Source organism: Euleptes europaea, chromosome 12 (assembly GCF_029931775.1).
Source record: "Euleptes europaea isolate rEulEur1 chromosome 12, rEulEur1.hap1, whole genome shotgun sequence".
NCBI lineage: Eukaryota > Metazoa > Chordata > Lepidosauria > Squamata > Sphaerodactylidae > Euleptes > Euleptes europaea.
The window spans coordinates 69,869,162-69,886,176 of NC_079323.1; the positions used below are offsets into that span (position 1 = coordinate 69,869,162).

Consider the following 17,015-nt stretch of genomic DNA (forward strand, 5'->3'; position numbering starts at 1 on the left):
ACCTCAGAGCTGTCAGTGCAATCTACCACCATTGACCTAGTTGTACTTCTATATTTAACTCCTTAAATCCAATTACACAAGAAGGGGACCCACACTCCTCCTTTGGGAGGAAGCACTGCACATGTCAACTAACCAAAATACTGCCATCTACAAAACAACTGTAACAACGTATGCAAGATTCAGGGAAAATGGAACCTTGGCTTACCTGTGAGGGTTCCTTCTCTACTGAGGGAGGAGGACATCTTCAGCAGCGGGTTTTATCATCGTATGCTCAGGGAGGCAGGAGTTAAAAATTCTTCACTTCTCATTCTCTGGGCTAGGAGCTCCCCCTGCTTTCCAATTTGATAACTTCTCAAGCAGGATAAACTTAGAACCTATGAACTATTAAAATGGAGAAATACTGAGAACAGAAAACCAGAACCGGTTAATAACACAGAACTATGAACACATATAACACAGGGAAATGGATCATAGATCAGTTCCCGTTGACTTGCATCAAGCTTTGCTTCAGCTCTGTTGGATCCCTTTCTTCAACATGTGACGGCTCTTCTTCGCCCTGGGTGGGCAAGATGTCCTCCTCCCTCAGTAGAGAAGGAACCCTCACAGGTAAGCCAAGGTTCCATTCTCCAACTGAGCTCGGAGGACATCTTCAGCAGCAGGATCTTCAAAAGCTGTACATCAACGGGTGGGTCAAATGTCTGTCACTACGTGTTGAAGGACCCTTCTGCCGAAGGCAGTATCTGAAGACGAGAAGGAATCAATCTTGTAGTGACGCGAAAAGGTGGATAGGCTCGACCAGGTCGCAGCTTTACAAATTTCCTCAACCGAGGCTTGCTTGTCAAACACTGCCGAAATAGCGGTACTGCGTACTGAGTGGGCGGTAATCCCAGCTGGCACAGGGATGCTGCTATGTTGGTAGCTAAGCTGAATACATTGCCGGATGCAACGGCTGATGGCCGCACCCAACCCTGTTGGGAGGAGATACGGAGATGAATAAGGCATCAGAACGCCTAATGTCCGTGGTCCGACGTAAGTAAATGCGCAATGCCCGTCTCAAGTCCAAGGTGTGCCAATCTTTTTCCTTAGGATGGGAAGGACGTGGACAGAAAGATGGGAGGTTAATCTCTTGTTGACGGTGGAACTTAGTGTTCACTTTGGGAACAAAACTCGGAAACGACCTTGTCTGCGTGGAAAATGCACACTCCCTGCCTGGAAGAAAGAGAACCCAGTTCGGAGACCCTCCTGGCGGAGGTAACCGCAACAAGAAACAGAACTTTCATCCTAAGGAAGGATAGAGAAACTTCTCTTAAGGGTTCGAATGGGTGCTTTGTTAATGCCTGAAGAACCACGTTGAGGCGCCAGGTGGGGAACCTGTGCCATATAGGTGGGGACATGGCTGACACCCCTTTTAGGAAGGCAACCACATGAGGATGTTTGCCGATGGCGAAGCCCTCCAGATGTGGAATTACTGTGGCTATGGCTGACACCTGCCTTCTAAGAGTGGACCGCCTTCAGTGACTTGACCACTCCATCCTGGAGGAATTCCAATATCTTCCCAATAGTGATGGACATTGGGTCCAGACGTTTGCGCCCGCACCACCACGCAAATGCCCTCCAAGAGAAGTTATAAATCCAGTTAGTAGACTCTTTTCTTGCCGCTTGCATGGTGGAGACGACTTCCGGCGAGTACCCTAACGCTAGTAACCGTCGCCTTTCAAGACCCAGGCGGTCAGTTGTAGCCAGGTTGGGTCCTGATGTAGCAGAGGGCCCTGGTGTAGCAGATCCAGGGAGGGAGCGGCCAGGGGTCCTGTTGTGATAGTTCCTTCAGTGTCGGGAACCATGGCCTTCGGGGCCAATGTGGGGCAATGAAGATGATGTGCCCCTTTCTTGTCTAGCTTTTGAAGTACCCTCGGGATGATTGGAAGTGGAGGGAATGCAAATAGTCACGGAGGCCATGCTGACTCCAGCGCATCTATCCCTTCGGCTCCTAGGTGTTCGAACCTTGCGAAGTACCTTGGTGTTTGGTGATTGTTTGGAGCAGCGAACAGGTCCACCCTTGGGTTCCCGAACTTCCGCGCTATCTAAAGAAAGATTTGTCTTTTTATGGACCACTCTCCCTCGTCTATCTTTTGGTGGCTTAGCCAGTCTGCCTGAGTGTTTAGTACCCTTTTGATGTGCTCTGCTCGGAGGGAGGCGAGATGGAGCTCGGCCCAGGATAGGATGTTCTCGGCTTCCGCGTGAAGGGAGGAAGAATGAGACCCCCCTTCCTTGTTTAGGTGAGCCTTGGCCGCCACATTGTCTATCCGAATGAGGACATGTTGATTCTCCAGGAGGGGGTGGAAACACAGCAGGGCGTTGTGGATCACCCTCAGCTCTAGCTTGTTGATATGGAGGTGCCTCTCCTTCTCTGTCCACTGGCCTTGAGCCATGTGCTGTAGGAGAGTGGCTCCCCAGCCCTCCAGACTGGCATCCGTGAACAGTTGAACAGACTCCGTTCGAAGATAGGTCTGACCCTTGGCCAAGTTGAGAGTCTTGGTCCACCATCTCAGGTTGAACATTAGTGAGGGTGGAATACGAAGTAGCGGATTCTTCTTCAAAATTATCCGCGCCTGATATGGCTTCAGAAACCACTGCAGACCTTGCATGTGGAAACGGGCCCATGGAACGGACCCGATGCAAGACACCATCAGACCCTGAAGTTTGACTAGTGTCGACAACCCAGTGGATCTGGACGAAATCACTTTCTTTGGGAGAGACACCATGTTGACAATTTTGTCCTTTGGGAGGAAGATCATGCCTCGAGCTGTGTCTATGATCACTCCCAGGTGTCTTATCGACTGCGTAGATGTGAGATTGCTTTTGTTCCTGTTCACTAGAAAGCCGTGTTGTTCTAGGGTGGACAGTACTGTGTTGGTGTGTTGTCTGGACAGCTGACTGGACAGGGCCATCACTAGGAGGTCGTCCAGATAGGGGAAGACATGGATTCCTTCCTCTATCAGATGAGCCACCAGTCACCAAGACCTTCGTGAACACTCTTGGGGCCGAGGACAGACCGAGCGGAAGAGCTCCAAACTGGTAGTGAAGCCTGTTGTAGGAGAACCGTAGGTACTTTCGGTCCTGGGGATGGATCAGAATGTGCATGTAGGCTTCCGTCAAGTCCACAGATGTAAGGAACGCACGTGGGCGCAGGCCGTCAATAATCGAGCGCAGGGTCTCCATCCTGAAATGTTTGAGGCGGATGGATCTGTTCACGTGCTTGAGGTCTTGAGCACTGTGAAGAAATAAGAATATACTCACTGCTCTGGTGAGGGGACATATTCGATGGCTTTTATGTCCATTAGGTGTTCTATTGCCTCCCGCGTTTGGGTGTGTTTCTCTAGTTTGTAGGGGCGAGAGATGTTGAAGCGATCCGAGGGAATCTTGCAGAACTCCAATTTGTAGCCGTCGCGAATAATCTTTGCTACCCAGGCGTCCGTTCGGGTAGCTTCCCAGATTCAGGCAAAGTATTGGAGTCTTCCGCCTTCCAGCAGTTGGACATAATCATTGCTTAGCGGGTTTGTCGTTGAACCTGCTGGACTTCTCTTGAGGTTGGCTGAATTGGGATGATTTCCCGTACCTGGAGTTCCTGCGAAAGAAGCCTCTTCCGGAGGACCAACTTCCTCTTCTGTTTTCCAATCTGGGCCAGGCCAGGGTGTGGGAGGGCCGAAAGGGCCGAAAGGACGAATACGAGGATCTGCCTTCCTTCTTCAGGTACTTGTGTAGCGCCTTCTTTTTGTCCTTCGTCTCTATGAGGATGTCCTCAAGTTTAGATCCAAAGAGACAATTCCCTTCAAAGGGATATCCCAGAAGGATTGACTTTGACCCGTTGTCCACCGACCAGGGTCTAAGCCATAGGGCCCGACGGGTCACTGAGGTTGCTGCCAGGGTTCTGGCTGACAAGGTAACCGAATCTAGTGTGGCGTCTGTCAGGAACGTCACAGCCTTGACTAAGCGGTTTAGGCCGTCCAGCACCCTTCTGTTATCCTGTGGAACCAAATCGATTAGTTTTCGAGACCACATAATGCATGCCCTTGCCACTAGGGCCAAAGTAGTGGCTTGGATAAAGGTAGCGGAAGCCACGTGTGCCTTCTTGGCGGCGTAGTCTGCCTTTCTATCCAGTTGGTCTCTGATATTGCCTGCGCTGTCCTCGGAGACGAGGCCTGCAGAATGTAAATCTGCCACTGGGGCTTCTACAAGAGGTATTTGTAGCAGTTTTGCTCCCATTGGTTCTAGGGAATAAAATCTCTTTATTGCAGCAGGGAACTGTCTGCCTGACAAAGGTTTTTCCCACTCGGCCCTTACTAGGTCCTCGAAGTACTCTGGGAAAGGGACAGAGCATGACTGGGGTCTTAGCCTGGCAAAGAATTCCTTAGTGCCCCTGAATGTGGCCTTGCTTTTAGCCGCCTCATTCTGTTTGTCTTCATGTAAATCTAGAGTAGCCATGACCTTGGATAGAAGGATCTGGTAGTCCTCTCCAGAGAAGAGGCGAGACTGCTGCTCTTGGGGAATGGCTTCTTCCCCCCCCCCCTCGTCCTCTCCTGAAGAGAATTCGCCCTCCTCCCCTTCGCTACCGTCCGAAGATGGTGGGGAAGGACTGGCTCTCCTATGGTGGGGGGAGCTTTCTTAGCCACCTTGGACGACCCGGCATGGCTAGCGTCTCTGTTGGACTTCCCTCTCTCATGCCTAGAACGAGCTGACATGGAGGTCACAGGAGAAGAAGCTCTGGAGCTGACAATCTCCCTGAGAGAGACATCCTCAGCGTGGGCAAACTCTTCCCTGAGGGCTTGCCTCATAAGGTTGATCATGGCCCGATTACCCGCCCCTCCCACAGAACAGGGGAACGGAGAGGTTAAAGAGTTATCAGACCCGGTCACTGAATCGATTCCTGCAATGTGATCTTGGCCATCTCCTAGTGCGCTGGGGCCCGACTCACCCTCGTCGCCCCCTTGGGCCGAACGGGGAGTTGCGGCGGCCATCTTTTCTTCCCATGCCTTCTTGGCGCCACTTTCCGCGCCCTCCTCGGTGGCTCTCTTTTTAGCGGATGCTGCCGCCTCTGTGCCCGATTTTGGTGGCCGCCCGCTTTCCCCGCGGGCCTTTGAGGCTGTCGAGTGGCGCGGTGAAAGGAGTCCGGAGACTCTTCGTCACCGGACATAAGCTCCTCGGGGTTCTTTCCTTTATCCGCCGCCATTCTCCTCAGCACCAGAGCGGAGGGGGTGTGTGGAGGGGCCAAATATTAAGGTTGGAGCCGGGGAGGAGGGATGGAAGGTAAAAACGTAGGTAGGTAAGTAACAGACACAAAGGAATAATTAGATTAGGAATGGAAGTAGGAAAAAATAGCAATAAGAATAAGCTAGCTAAAGAGCTGGCTCCTAAATCTGCTTCTCCCTGTAAGGCAGGAGGAAAAACTGGAAAGCAGGGGGCGCTCCTAGCCCAGAGAAGGAGAAGTGAAGAATTTTTAACTCCTGCCTCCCTGAGCATTGGATGATAAAACCCGCTGCTGAAGATGTCCTCTGAGCTCAGTTGGAGAATGAGCTATTCAAGTTTTAGTTTAACACGCATACACCGCAAAATGAAGCATTTAAATTAATGTGAAAAAATCACTTCCACTCAAGATGAGAATTAATTCCCTACCTGTGCAGCCCAAATATTGTCAAGGTCTTGCAAAGTGAGGGCCTTTTCTTTGATGACAAAACGAAGAATTTTCTCTAACTTTTCTACATACTGGGGTTGATGCAGACTATCCCTCAGGACAATAGATAAGATATTGTTTTGCTGTATCCACTCCTAAATTTAAGAGAGTAAGAAGTATTAGATAAAGCTAAAATAAAAGGGCATTCCTATTTTTTTTTAAATTTCTAACAAGTAGCATTACAAAACACTGAATGTGAAAAGTAATACATCTTTGTAAAAATGTGGAGTACAGGGCCTTGACACTCGCTACCACAGTTTGTTCTGACACAAAATTATCTCAAACCAGCAAGTTCAGGGTGTACACATCTTAGACCACAGTGCAGATATGCTGCCTGTATACAGAAGAAATTACAGCTAGCACCAGGAACTAGTAGTACACTCACTGTCTATTACCGTGTTGGCGAACCTATGGCACGCGTGCCGACTCCGGCACATGTAGCCCTCTCTGCCGGCACACACCCGGCCGCCACCGCTCAGCCCCCGGGAAGCAGCCTTCCTTTCCCTTCCCTTCCAGGGCTGGAGGCGAGGGGTTGAGGCTCGGCTTTTCCTGGTCCCGCACCACGGGTGGTCCGCAGCGACTCCGGATTGGCTCCGCACGCCCGAAGTCAAACTGGGAGGCGCTTCAGAACGGGGGCGGGGAGCAGTCACGGCCGGAGCAGCCATCGCAGTCTGGCCGGGAGCCAAGCGAGGGGAGAAGGAGGTGGCACCACCGCCCGCGCGGTGAGCCTGCCCGGCAGGGGTGGCATGGGGCCCCTCCGAGTGTGTGCAGAGCGGGCGAGCCGGGAGAGGTCGCACCCAGGGACCCCTGGGGTACGCGGCCTGCCCCCCCCCGACTTCTGCCCCGGACGGAGCCCCGGCCTCGTCGACCCGTAGCAGTCCAGGGGCTGCAGAGACACGGCTCCCTGCAAGGGAGGCCGGGCCCGCCCGCCCGCTGCAAAAGGCCCCCGAAGGCTGCCACCTGCGGCGCCTCCCCCGCTCGGCCAAGAGGAGCCGACGACGCCGACCCGGTTCTGTCCAGCGCGCAACCCAGCCGAGCGGCCTGCGAAGCGGCACCGGGGAGCGGGAGCGGCCTGTGCGGTGGGGGGGGGCGTGCTGCGGTGGCGGCCGGCGGGACTTGCGCCCAAGCAGCCGCGCACCGCTTTGCCCTTGCAGCGCTGCCTTCTTCCTCCTCCTCCCAGAGGCTCCTGGCCCAGCCTGGGCTCCGTTGCAGCTGGCAGCTGCAGCCCGGGGGGTGGTGGCTCAGCCCCTGCCGAGGGGCCCCCACCATTGTCCCGCCCGGCCTTTCCCAGAACGGACGTTGCGGAGCTGGGGAAAGTGCCCAAGAGTGCGGCCAAGATGGCCAGCCCCTGGGCGCCTTTTTATGAGGACCGTAAGCAGATGATGAGAGGGAGGGCCCCTTGGCCATCTTCTGGGCGTGGAGTAGGGGGATCACTGGGTGTGTGGGGGGGAAGGTAGTTGTGAATTTCCTGAATTGTGCAGCAGTTGTTTTTTCTAAACTAAAACCTCAGTATTCAGGTTAAATTGCCGCATTGGCACTCGACGATAAATAAGTGGGTTTTGGGTTGCAGTTTGGGCACTCGGTCTCTAAAAGGTTCGCCATCACTGGTCTATTATATTAAACGTCATCTGCATCCCAACTTCTAATCTAACAGATCCAAAAGTGCTTAAAATTTAAAACCCGTTATACTAATTTAAAACTCAATAGAAACAAATAAATATTACTAGCAACAATGCACATTTAAAGAATAGCTGGGAGAAAAATTCAGTAAACTCTATCATAGCTGATATAGCTCAAAATTAAGTCAGAGCCCCCCAAAAACCTTCTGAAAAAGAAATGTCTTTGCATGATGCTGGAGACAAGCAGAGAAAACCTCTGAGGAACAGAGCTCCATAATCTTGGTCACGACTACAGTACCCTTTCTCCATGGTAATGTGATAAGCCTCAAATTAACACCCATTGTATAATGGTAGACTGCTTGGGCATAGGACTCAGTTACAGGATTTCTAAGAACAAGTAAGTAGATGAGACCCAACCTCAGAAATTCAGTAACTACAAGGAAAACAATACACAAACTGGCAATTTTCTCATGCAGTGACTGGTAGCATAATACATTTCACTGTTCCTGTTCTACCTCACTACCCCAGCCTTTGCCTTCACCACTGCTCCTTGCATTCTTCAGCATTAAAAGCGAAATTAAGCCAATGACCCACTAAGACCAAATATCAGCTTCAGCTGGGACATATGAAAAACAAAATCTTAGATCCACTGAGCTGTCATGGCCAATTTTACTACTTACTGAAAATATGTCCTGAGAAGAAAGATGCATTATTTTTCAACAACCGGCTCTTAAAAACGCTGCACAAGTTAACTTACTGCCATTCTTTCTGCTGTAAGCCACTCCTCCTCTTCAGGATTGCCATGCCGATGAGTGTAATATGACACGCTAGATATTACCTTGTTAACTTCATTTAGTGCATTCATTTTTCCATTGAACGATGAAATTTGCAACAACCTGTTGAAAATCAAAATGTGTAAGAATGGTAAAAAAGGACACCAAAAACTGTCACTCCAATAGAAAAGGAGCCTTACCTAAGTATCATTTTCAATCTAAATATTTCTAAGTTTTTTACAGTTTCCTCTTGTCCTGGAACTCTTGAAGCTAAATTCTTCAGAGATTTGATTATCATTGACAAAGCATCATTTTTGGCTTCATTCTTGGCTTCTTTTTTCAGTTCATCATCAGTTAAGTTTTCTAAAAACTGTGGAACCATTTCTATAATCGGAAGAAAGTATTTCTTCACTGTATGCAGTGTCAGAAATTCATAGCACTGTCCAAATGGTCTGGAGAAGATAAAAGGTAGTGTAAAGAAAAAAATTAGCCTGAGCAGTATTTCAGTAAATCTTAAGTACATTCTTTTGTGGAAATGTAAGAAAACAAGTTACCACTGAGAAGCAGACTTCATTTGAAAACCAAATTAATGAGTACTCATTTGATTGTGTGTCCAGCTGACTTTTGGGCATGAAGCACATAATGACAAGTAAAATTATATGGAGAACCATGAAAAGTTAAACAAGGGTGCAGAAAAAAGGTGAGTAAGGGGAGACATAACAGAGGTCTATAAAATTATGCATGGTGTGGCAAGAGCCTGCCTTTAGGAAGCCCACAAACAAGACGACTGCAGCAGCATTAGCCTGCCTGTATTCCACAGCACCTAATAGAATAGGCACACTTCTCGCTCTGAGAGAGAAGGGCATCTATGATTGGGTGTTTCGGCTTCGCTCACTTCGGAAGGCAGGACCTAAAAAGATTTTCACTCCCACTTCCTGTTTCCTGGGATCGCCCCCTTTTCTACAGTTCTTTCCTGCCTCGCTATCGGGAGAGCGTGTATTTTTGCAGCTCTCTGCTCAGCTTTGGAAAGGTTTCCTATTGTACTCTCTACTCTTACCCCCTCCCCTACCCTTACCTCTGTGTGTCAGCCCCTGTGTGTTTTACCCCTTTTAGAGTTTTTCTCTCTTGGGGGTGAGGGGGTAGGAACAAGGTTCCCGCCAAAACAAAATGGCGGACGGTCGCCTAGACCAATTCATTATGCAGGGCGACCTGGACCCTTCCCTTCTGAGACCAGCTACAGAAGGGAACCAGCCCTCTTGAGCCAGCTGGCAAGCGCCCAGGCTAAAACTAAAAAAGCCGCGCTTAAGAAAAAGAAAGCCAGCTCGGCGCGAGGGAAAGCGGCGAAACGCCTCCTCACGGCCGCCCGGGTACAAAAAGCCTCAAAGCTCCGTAAAATGAGTGCAGAGCCGACCTGACCAGACGGCGCTCAGGGACACACAGCGGTTCAGTCCGCTCCGATCCCAGCTACTACCCCAGAGCATTCAATGGCTATTGCCGTTTCGACTCAGGGCCGAGGCGCAGAGCACACAGCGACTGTGGTCGCTCCGACTCCACAAGATGGCGCCGACCCCATTTGCCCAGAGCCTGCCGCCAGAGCAGCCACTGGTAATGTACCCTCGTCTTCGGTATTCGCAGGGGCGGGGGGACTGGAAATTTTACGTGCTGAGTTCGCAGCACTGATCAGGGATTCCTTTGCAGAGGGGTTGCGCATGGTCAGTTTAGCCCCCCCCACCCCCCCGCTTGCATCTACCTCCAAGGAGGCCTCTCTCCTCAGGCACAATAAAAGCGCCAAACTTGGCTCCAAAGCAGGCAAGCTTCACACGCCTACCACAGGGACCGGATCAAGAGCCCAGCCGGTTCCCTTGTCTGACCAACAGGGGCCCAATGTTTCTCCCTTTTCCTCGGACGAGGAGGGGGAAGAGAGAGAGGAGGGCGAATTCTCCTCCAGCGGGGAAGAGATAGTTGTTGAAAATAAGCAAAATAGAATTTTTAATGCAGATGATTTCCCCTCTCTTCTAACAAAAACCCTAGCAGCATTAGATCTCTCTGAGGACCCTAAAGGTTGCCCTTCTGAGAAACTAAAAGGGTCAAAGGAATTTTTTCACATAAATGACTCCCCTTCTACTCATATCCCAGTCCCAGATTACTTCACTGGACCGATAAAGGCAGAATGGGTGAAGCCCCTAAAAGGGAAAAGGGTTCCACAGAACAACAAGAAGTTTTATAACCTGGCTACTGCCTCAGCAGATCTCCTACGCGTGCCCACAGTAGAATCCCCTGTTTCAGCCTTGCATTCTTCAGACTTAGCCACTGAGGAAGGTCAAGTCATGATCAGAGATCCAGTTGATCGCAAGGTTGACCTGGCCTGCAAGCGCTCTCATGAGGCTTCAGCCCTGGCCGCTAGTGCGTCCATTACCTCGGCCCTCGTATCTAGGGCAGCAATAGTATGGGCCAGGAAGTTAAGTCAGCTAATTCCCGAAGATGACAGGAATGCCTTGGAGGGAGTCTCAAGGATTCTAAAAGCTGTCTCCTTCCTGGCCGACGCCTCTCTCGACACCATGGTGTTCTCAGCCAGAGCAATGGCAACTACAGTAGCAGCCAGAAGAGCCATGTGGATACGCCCTTGGCAAGTTGAGCACCGTTCCAAAATCGTATTAATGGGCTACCCATATCAAGGTGACAAGCTCTTTGGAGAATCTCTAGAATCAATCCTTGTTGAAACCAAGGATAAAAAGAAGGCCCTCCCCAAGGTCCTACGTAGGGACAACAAATACCCAAACCAGCCTTCCTTTCGGCCCTTCCACCCTCTTTCACGCTACAGGCAAGACACTAGAAGTCAATGGAATCCCCAGCGAGGTTCCTTTCGCAAAGGTGGCCGATATTCCAGGAACTCTCGCTTCTCCAATCCCCAATCGGATAGAGGAGAGAAGAACCCACGTCAACCTAAACAATGACTCACTTCCACAGCCTGTGGGGGGCAGGCTCAACCTTTTCCAGGACCAATGGTCCTCCTCCCACCCGGACCCCTGGGTAATGCGGATAGTGTCATCGGGTTATCTAATAGAGTTCTTCAGGAACCCTCCAAACCGGATGATCCCGTCTCCTCGCCCTCTGAACAAGGAAAAGAAGCTGAGAACGCTGGCGGCTATTCAACACTTACTGGACATTCACGCCATAGAGGAGGTCCCTCTATCGGAACAGAAATCTGGCGTCTATTCAATATTCTTTACTGTTCCAAAAAGAGATGGCAGCTGGCGTGCCATCCTCGACTTAAATTTTTTGAACAAGTTTGTCCATCGAAAGAAGTTCCGGATGGAGACCCTGAAATCCATCTCAGAGGCCCTCAGACCGGGAGACTTCCTTACATCACTGGATCTCAAAGAAGCATACCTGCACATTTTGATCCATCCTTCCCACCGCAGGTTCCTAAGCTTTCAGTTTCACCATCACCACTATCAATTCAGAGCCCTCCCCTTCGGGTTGACCTCCGCCCCACGGGTGTTCTCCAAGGTGATGTTGACCTTGGTGGTCTTGGCGCGCCAAAGGGGGATAAGAATCTATCCATATCTGGACGATCTCCTCATATGTGCCGCCTCGAAACAACAGAGCCTGGACCACACGTCCGTTGTCCTAAAAATACTGACAGACCACGGTTTCCTGACAAACATCGCCAAAAGCCATCTCTCCCCCTCCCTGCGCATTCGCCATCTAGGGGTGTATATCGACACGACCAGCAACCTACTCATATTGCCGGAGGACAAGGTTGCACAAATCTGCACACTTGCCAAAAAGACGATCATCGCCAAGTCTTCTCGTCTCATGTCATTGGCCAAGTTTCAGGGCCTAATGATATCCTGCATTCCTTCAGTTCAATGGGCGAGGTTACACGCCCGACCACTCCAGAACTTTCTCAACATGTACCAACAGGACATTGCGCGGAAAAGAGACAGGAACTTGACCATCCCGGATCAAGTGAAATCCAGCCTGGTTTGGTGGTCGGTTCCCGCGTCCCTGTCCAAGGGTCTTCTATTCATCAGACCTACACCAACGGAGATCTTCACCGACGCCTCTCTCTCAGGTTGGGGAGCCACACTCATGGGCAGACCGGCACAGGGAGTATGGAACGCTCGAGAGAAAAGACTACACATCAATGTCCTCGAGACCAGAGCGGTTCTAAAGGCGTTGACATTCTTCAAACCACAGATCAGGGGCGCGAACCTCCTGGTCAGAACGGACAATGTGGCCACAAAGGCCCACATCAACAAACAGGGGGGTTCTCGCTCCATGGCACTCAGCAGGGAGGCCAGATCACTGATGCTCTGGGCCGAAGCCAACCTGTCATTCATCTCAGCAGAACACATTCAGGGGACCCTGAATGTGCAGGCAGATTGGTTAAGCAGAGAAACCCTGAACGAAGCCGAATGGTCACTCCATCAAGAGGTATTCCAGCAGATCTCCCAACGGTTCGGGCAACCAACAGTGGACCTGTTCGCAGCCCAAGGAAATCAAAAACTAACAAGATTCTTCACACGATACAAACAGTGCGGGGCAGAACAGACAGACTCTCTGATAGCCCCTTGGCCCGAGGGACTCCTGTATGCCTTCCCTCCGTTCCCTCTGATTCCACGAGTGTTACGCCGCATACGGGATCTTCAGGCATCAGTGATTCTAATAGCTCCTTACTGGCCTCGTCGTCCATGGTTTCCAGTCCTGATGGAATTGTCCACCCAGGAACCTTGGAAGTTACCGAACAGAGAAGACCTTCTCCTTCCAGGTCCAATCCTCCATCCCAACCCAGGATGGTACCATCTGACCGCCTGGGTATTGAAAGGGACCAGTTCCTAGCCCTAGGCTACTCCGCAGAAATTACCGAAACCATTTTGGCGTCCCGCAAACCTTCCACTATCAGGATATACAACACGTCGTGGAAAGCCTTTGCAAGATGGTGTCGTCGTAAAAAGATCAACCCCCTGAAACCACGTATAACTCATATTCTTCAGTTCTTGCAGGATGGTCGCAAACAGGGATTGAAAGTGTCCACACTTCGCAGACAACTAGCGGCGATTGCCACCATAGTTCCCAAGGTCTCAGGGTTTCCGATCACCAAGCACCTGTGAGCTCTTGACCCATAGAACCAGAAATCACCACAGAGACAATCAGATTGCAAGCAGATGGCTTTTACTGGTCAAATAGGCAATACAGTGCATTGAGGATAAGATGACGGCTATGAGTTGTCTTGCTCGTTAGTTGGAAATATAAGGCATAGAAACGGCGGGAGATTACAAAGCATAAACAGAGCACTATTTCCCAGGAGTGGCGTTCCCAGGGTTTGGTATGTGGAGCCGTCCTTGAAGTCTGGACGGTTCAGCAAAGGAACGAAAGGAAACATCTAAACCGAGATAACAGCCTGACATCCTGCTCCCCTTAAGGCCCCCTCCCATCCGGCAAGGGGGCTGGTCTGTCTGGGTAGGTATTGTGAAAGGCGTTGACGAGTTTGGGGGCGGAGACATCCCGTGCGCAAACCCATTCGTCATAGGCAGGGGGGAAGTGCTTCCAGCGGATCAGGTATTGCAAGGCCCCATGGTGTATGCGGGAATCCAGGATTTTGGAGACTTCGAAATGTTCTTTCCCCCCCCCACCATTATGGGCTGTTCAGGAGGCGGCTCCGGGTGCCATTGCGGGGAAGCAAAATGGGGCTTTAGAAGGCTGATATGGAAAACGGGGTGCACACGTCTCAGGGTTTTGGGGAGAGACAGTTCCACCGTGACAGGATTTATGATGCGAATGATGGGAAATGGGCCAATGTACTTAGCATTGAGCTTATGGCACGGACGGGTTGGACGCAGGTTCTTGGTGGAAAGGTATACCAGGTTACCCACCGGGGGAACGATGCTTGTCAGCCTGCGCCTTGTATTTGCGCTTGGCTCGGTCAAGGTTGCTAACCAGCCAGGGCCATGTGGTACGGAGGGTGTGTGCCCAAGAGGCAATGTCGGCATCCCCCTCCCCCTCCAAACCTTCTATTGGGGTGACAGGACCGAAGTCCTGTCCATACACCGCATAGAACGGGCTGAAACCTGTGGACTGATGTACAGCATTATTGTAAGCATATTCCGCAAAAGGCAACAGTTCTACCCAGTCATCTTGGTGGTAGTTGACATAACAGCGCAAATAACATTCAAGTACAGCATTAACACGTTCGGTTTGGCCATCCGTTTGGGGATGGTATGCACTAGACAACCCCTGCTCCACCCCCACCAATTTGAGAAAAGCTTTCCAAAACTTAGCAACGAAACTACTTCCGCGGTCGCAGATTATCTTGCGCGGAAACGAATGTAGTCTAAAGACATGTGACACGAAGAGGCGGGCCAACTTCTAAGCGGAGGGGATCCCCACACATGGAACCAAATGTATTTGCTTAGAAAATAAGTCAGTGATAACCCATAATACAGGTTTTCCCCCGCTGAGAGGGAGATCCGTCATAAAATCCATAGCAATCACTTCCCAGGGTTTGCTGGGTATTTCAAGTGGTTGCAGTAGTCCTGGGGGCTTGCCTTGAGATCGTTTGACTGTGGCGCAAATAGGACAGCTGCGAATAAAAGAGTCAATGTCAGAACGCATTCCCCCCCACCAAAATTGTCTGCGCAACAGGTGAAGGGTCTTTAGGAACCCAAAGTGTCCAGCTGTCTTTACTCCATGAGCCAAGTGTAAGACGTCTTTTCGGAGCGCTTTGGGCACATACAATTTCGAGTCTTTGTACCAAGAGCCTCCTTGTTCGATTACACCAGGAGGCAGGATTTGATTAGAGCGTTCCATAAGGCATTGTTCCCGAAGGGAATTTAAGAAAGATTCGGAGACGGGGACCCCCCCCCTTGTTTACAGCGGCAGTAGGAGCAGTTATGGGGGTTGACGAGGGGGAAGCGCTTACGTGCGGTGGTGCGCAGACTGCAGGCGGTTGGGTGGCCGGTTGGGTTGGAGGAGCTGGAGCGCCGGTCATCGTGGGTTTTCATTGCGGGGGCAGCTGGGCAGTCGGTAGGACTGGAGGAGTTTGCACGCCGGTTACTGTGTGCTTTCGCTGGGGCAGCGTCTGGGATCGGGTTTGTACAGCCAGTACGGGCAGGGCTTCTCTTTGCGCGGGCGTAAATAAAGAGTTTGTTGGCCGATCGAGTTTCGCCGGGTATTGAGGCAACTGGGAGAGAGCATCTGCGAGGACGTTTTGTTTTCCTGGGACATGCTTCAGGACAAAACGAAACTGAGCAAAGAATTCCGCCCAACGCTGTTGTTTTGCGGATAACTTATGGATTCCTGTGAGGGCGGCTAGATTCTTGTGATCGGTCCAAACTTCGAAGGGGACTTTAGACCCTTCCAGGAATTGTCACCATAGAGTAAGTGCATGGTGAACAGCTGAGGCTTCTTTCTCCCAAATAGGCCAGTTCAATTGGGAGTGCGCAAATTTCTTTGAGAAGCAAGCGCAGGGGTGAAGGAGACCATCTGGTCCTCTTTGGAGTAGGGCCCCTCCCATAGCTACGTCGGAGGCATCGACTTGTACAATGAACATTCGATTTGGGTCTGGGTGCCGTAGCACAGGTTCTGATGTGAAAAGGCGTTTGAGGGCTACAAAGGCGGTCTGGCATTGATCAGTCCACAGTATCTTAGCGGAGGGTAATGTAGCAGAGCTTTCTTTACCCTTGGTTTTCAGAAGGTCGGTGATGGGCAGCGCTATTTGGGCGAAGTTAGGATAAATCCGTGGTAGAAATTAGCAAAGCCCAGAAACTGTTGTACTTGCTTGCGGTTGGAGGGAGGAGTCCAATCGAGGACGGATAGGACCTTGGCCGGGTCCATGCTAAGGCCATGGTGGGAGATTATATATCCCAAGAAAGGCCTTCCTGAAGGGAGTCTCCCTGGTATCCCCGCCGGTAATCCATAGGTTTCCGACATGGAGCTTGCATACGTCCTAACTGCCTTAACCAAACCACCTTTTGAGCCTCTCCGACGAGTAGACCTCAGTTGGCTGCGAATGAAAACCCTATTTTTGACAGCAGTTACATCAGCCCGTAGGGTTTCAGAACTTAGTGCCCTGTCCATAAGACCGGGGCTCTGTACTTTTCACGCCGATAAAGTAGTCTTAAGGCCGGACCCTTCCTTTTGTCCAAAGATTAGCTCCAAGTTTCATAGGGAGCAGGAGTTAGTGCTACCCTCCTTCTGCCCCAATCCCAAAACTCAAAAAGAAAAGGAATGGCATTCCCTAGATTTGAGGCGAGCCCTGCGGATTTACATTAGATGTACTGGTCCCATTAGGAATTCAGAGTCACTCTTCATCAACCTCACCCAGCCTAATCAGGGAAAACCCATGTCCCGGGCAGAGGTTAGTAGAACCATCACTAAATGTATCTCTCTTGCCTACTCTCACAGTAATCTGCCAGTCCCTTCCAGAATTACTGCCCATTCAGTGAGGAGTGCGGCCACCTCTACCGCATTCGACCGTAGGGCCCCAATCGAAGAAATTTGTAGGGCTGCAACGTGGACTTCCATATCCACGTTCGTCAGACACTACAAGCTAAATCTATACGCTTCGTCGGACGCCGCCTTTGGCAGACGGGTCCTTCAGAGTGTATTGCAGGACGTCTAATCCCACCCTTTCGGGACAGCTCTGGTATGTCCCAATCATAGATGCCCTTCTCTCTCAGAGCGAGAACGAGCCTTGGATACGTACCGTGAAGGCTCCTTCTGCTCTGAGATACGAAGGGCATCTCCCCGCCCAACACGTCCTGGACAGGCTAAGGAGGTTATCATTAGTTCTTTTCCAAGTGACCTTAAACTAACCTCAATAAATGAGTTAGCTTCCTCTTACTATTCCTCTTCCCTGAGGGTATTGTTCCTTTACCAGCTAAGTTTATA

The 17,015-nt window shown here is 50.8% G+C and overlaps 1 protein-coding gene across 1 annotated transcript in view; it reads right to left on the minus strand.

Annotated features, from left to right (window-relative positions):
* Positions 1 to 17,015, minus strand: part of USP9X (ubiquitin specific peptidase 9 X-linked) — a 159,381-nt gene that overhangs the window by 125,960 nt on the left and 16,406 nt on the right. Inside the window, exons 7-9 of the mRNA XM_056858694.1 lie at positions 8,321 to 8,572; positions 8,105 to 8,243; positions 5,671 to 5,823 (exon numbers count right to left, since the gene is read on the minus strand). Of these exons, the coding sequence (XP_056714672.1) occupies positions 5,671 to 5,823; positions 8,105 to 8,243; positions 8,321 to 8,572 (544 nt within the window). The remainder of the gene's footprint in view (positions 1 to 5,670; positions 5,824 to 8,104; positions 8,244 to 8,320; positions 8,573 to 17,015) is intronic.